This window comes from Urocitellus parryii, chromosome 11 (genome assembly GCF_045843805.1).
Source record: "Urocitellus parryii isolate mUroPar1 chromosome 11, mUroPar1.hap1, whole genome shotgun sequence".
Lineage (NCBI taxonomy): Eukaryota > Metazoa > Chordata > Mammalia > Rodentia > Sciuridae > Urocitellus > Urocitellus parryii.
In genome coordinates this window covers 116591626-116595443 of record NC_135541.1, presented here as the reverse complement: position 1 = coordinate 116595443, position 3818 = coordinate 116591626, and the positions used below count along the sequence as shown (strand labels likewise).

General features: G+C 42.1%; 1 protein-coding gene across 1 annotated transcript; it reads left to right on the top strand.

The window, feature by feature from the left end:
• The first annotated feature begins 2342 nt into the window (after positions 1–2342).
• Positions 2343–3272, top strand: LOC113196231 (olfactory receptor 10J1-like). Its single transcript, XM_026408000.2, has one exon. It carries the CDS (start codon positions 2343–2345, stop codon positions 3270–3272), a length of 930 nt encoding a protein of 309 aa, XP_026263785.2.
• Positions 3273–3818: the final 546 nt, after the last annotated feature.

Sequence of the window (3818 nt, the reverse complement as noted above, 5' to 3'; positions counted from 1 at the left end):
GTTGGCTTCCTAGTCCCAGGGTGACTCGGTAGGTGCTCAGTGAATAGCACCTAGAGACCCTGGAAACTGATCCTCAGAGAGCCTTTCTTTCGTGTCAAAAGTTCTTCTGACAACCAGAGAGAGTGTATGGAGTGAACAGAGGGTCTCCTGTGTCTTTCCTTCCACCTCCATCCCTTTGGAAGTGGAATGAACACATTCAGCCGACTTTTCTTCACCACCCGGGTTTGTGAATATTTACGATCCATGGGCCACCTCTCTGACCTCTGCCTCTATTTTTCTGTTGACTCACAGATTCTCAGGGAGAGAAGTACGTGAGATACGGAGAAAGAAGTCAGTGGTTAACAGGGGGTTCCATGTGAGGAATAAAATGCACGTATGACTTTTGTTGTTATGAAAGGGTCAAAGTATATTAAGCTGGAAAGGATACTGGTGTATGTGAATATCTGTTCTTCTTTTTTTCTTTATTTATTACTTACCAAGATCTCCTGTTAATCCCAAGAATTCATGGCTTCCCAGGATTAAAGAGTGTCTCAACTGATATGGTAATAAACAATGCAACTCGGCTACGTACAAGCTTTGCTCCCTTGTCTATATTCTTGTCTTCAGACAATTCATAGTTCACAGAGAAAGTTTATAAAGCTTCATAAAGCATGTTTACAAATACTAACCACACATCAGGGTCAAACAACTTTTCCTATCAAGAAATGGTGTCTGGCGTCTAACATAAAATTTATTTTTTGCAACCCCATCTAATTTCCTCTGAAATGCTCTGCAGTGTTGAAGCACAACTGTATGCTGCTGATTCCTTGTAAATACCTTTTTTTTTGTAGATTTTGTTTATGGAAAGTGTGTATTTCTGAAAATAGATAGATATAATTTTGAAAGTGCAAAATAAGCTTACCTTTGAAATCTACCCAATAGTAAACCACTTTGTAATGTGATTTATTTGCCTTACTTCTGGCAAAATGCACTTTTGAAGCAACTCCATCCTATTACTGAATTTGAGTTTTTGACAACTAACCAATGATATAATTGTACGCTGGTTAGAAATAGGGTAAAGGCTACTGGAAAAGTTGCACTATCTTTTCCAATTATGTTAATAATGGTATGCTTCCTTTGGTTACAATGTTATAATTCCAATGTTTAAAATGTAACCCAATTATTTCATCGTTTGTTGCTGTCATGGGCATAGCATCAGGAAAAAATGAGACAGAGGTTAAAAACAATTTTGCCTTCTGTTCTTTGAAAAAAAAGAAATTCACTGTGATGCTCCAGCATTTTTGCTTCATGGTGGGTAGTTTGTGTGACGGAGCAATGATGTGTAATGTTTGTGTCCTACGTTGTAGTGGCCACTCTGTGGCCATAAGGATTGGAAATACACAGCCCCTGTCTAGCTGTACTGGGGAAAATTTTGTATTTACACTGTAGTTTTTGTGGAGTGGGAGGAACAATCACAAGGGGTCAGGAGACATGAGTTCTCATCTTGGTTTAGTTCTTTGACAGAGATGACTTCAGTTCCTGTGTAAATTAATCCTTATCTTCCTTGTTTATTAACATTTGGGTGTTAACAGAATTAAATAATGTACATGAATATGTTTTATAACTGTGAAGATACTGTCAGGTGCTTATAATGCTAAAAAGTCAGAAGACAGTTCTATGCTACCTGAATGTGCACAGACACGTAGATCTGAGAGAGAGGAGATGGGTAAGGAGAAAAAAAAAATTAAAGAACACTTGGCTTTGGCTTTGAAAACTGAGTGGTATCTAGGGAAGAGGAATGTAGGACAGAGTTGAGAAGAGCACTCAAAAGATTGGAATGCAAAAGCAGTTTCTCTGTCAGAATAGGAAAAAGCTCTACCCAAACCCTAGAAATTCAAGAATTAGTGTGTTCCTACGGAACCCGGAATTTAGGATGACGCCTGTGAACTTGAATGTATTCCATCTTTAAGTTCAAATACAGGTATACTTAACAGCATAAAATTCTTCTATCAACAATTCTATGATGGTACCATCACTACATCCACGTAAAGATGAGGAAACTGGTCTTAGAGATGCTCAGTCTTTGCCCAAGTTAAGCTAGCGCATGAGAGAAGAAGGAAATGAGTTTATAACAGTTGCCTCTAAGGGCCATGTACTTTTGTCTTACTGAGAAAAAAAAAGAAAAAAGATAACAAGTCTCCAGTCTTCACTCCCCAAAGAAATAAGTAAGAATGTGAATATAAATAAGCAGAAACCCGTGTTGAATTAACCACGGAGTTTACCCAGCCTACTATTTGACATAGATCACCACCCAGATCTTTATATTCTTTTTTTTTTCTTTCTTAGATACCATACAGGACTCAATGCAGAGAGAGAATCACACTTTGGTGAGTGAGTTTATTTTTCAAGGGTTCTCCAGCTTCCCTGAACACCAGCTCACACTCTTTGTCCTATTCCTTGCACTGTACATATTAACCCTGGCAGGCAATGTCATCATCGTGACCATAATCAGCCTGGATCGGCATCTCCACACCCCCATGTACTTCTTCCTCAGTATGCTCTCGGCTTCGGAGACAGTGTACACACTTGTCATCATACCAAAGATGCTCTGTGACCTCACAGGTGCCCGGCAGCCCATCTCCCTGGCTGGCTGTGCCACTCAAATGTTCTTTTTCGTCACTTTGGCCATTAACAACTGCTTCTTGCTCACAGCCATGGGGTATGACCGCTATGTGGCCATCTGCAACCCCCTGAGATACACAATTATCATGAGCAAGAGGGTGTGCTTCCAGTTGGTGTGGGGGGCCTGCAGCATTGGCCTAGTTGTAGCAGTGACACAGGTGTCAGCTGTGTTCAGACTGCCCTTCTGTGCCACCAAGGTGGCCCACTTCTTCTGTGACATCCGACCCGTGATGAAGCTCTCCTGCATCGACACCACTGTCAATGAGATCCTGACTTTAGTCATCAGTGTGCTGGTGATCCTGATTCCTATGGGCTTGGTTTTCATTTCCTACATCCTCATCATCTCTGCCATCCTCAAGATTGTCTCTGCGGAGGGCCGGAAGAAGGCCTTCGCCACCTGTGCTTCTCACATCACCGTGGTCATCGTCCACTACGGCTGTGCCTCCATCGCCTACCTCAAGCCCAAGTCGGAGAACACCAGGGATGAGGACCAGCTGATCTCTGTGACCTACACTGTCATCACCCCGCTCCTGAACCCCGTGGTCTACACCCTGAGAAATAAAGAGGTCAAGGATGCTCTGTGCAGGGCTATTGGCCGAACACTCTCCTGACAGGATGGATCCATTTCAAATAGCGTCTTGCAAGATTCTCTAGACAGGAAAGGTGGAGCAGTGCCCAGTCACTAGAGTTAAGATTCTGAAGCGGTGGTTTGTTGAGAGGAGGAGAGAACAAAGGCATTAGAAATTCAGACACTTGAGAACAAAGGCAGCTCTCCAAAGCCCAAACAAACCTGCAGCTCACATGAACAAGGATAGAGAGCTCACTGGCACTGGGGAGTGAATGGCTGTCTGGACAGCCAGGGACTGAATGAAATCAGGGCTGCAGATAGAATTAATGAGGGGAGACTGATCTCAGGCAGGGGCAAAGTTTTAAATATATAACACTTTTTTGGAGGGAGGGGAGACAGGCGGGTTTAAAAGCTAACTAAAGTCGTTTTTTTTTTTCACGGACAATTCTAGGTCTTTTGCATCATAGGTGTCATAAATCAAGTGGATTACAGAGACAAGCATCTATAAAATTCAGCAGCATAAAGTTTGGATCTTTTTCCTATAAGTTCCAGGTTGGCCAAATAGGAAAATAGATACCTGTGTTTTCAG

Bases quoted from the DNA above. Each gene is read 5' to 3' on its own strand.
- LOC113196231 (XM_026408000.2), top strand. From the start codon at position 2,343: ATGCAGAGAGAGAATCACACTTTGGTGAGTGAGTTTATTTTTCAAGGG.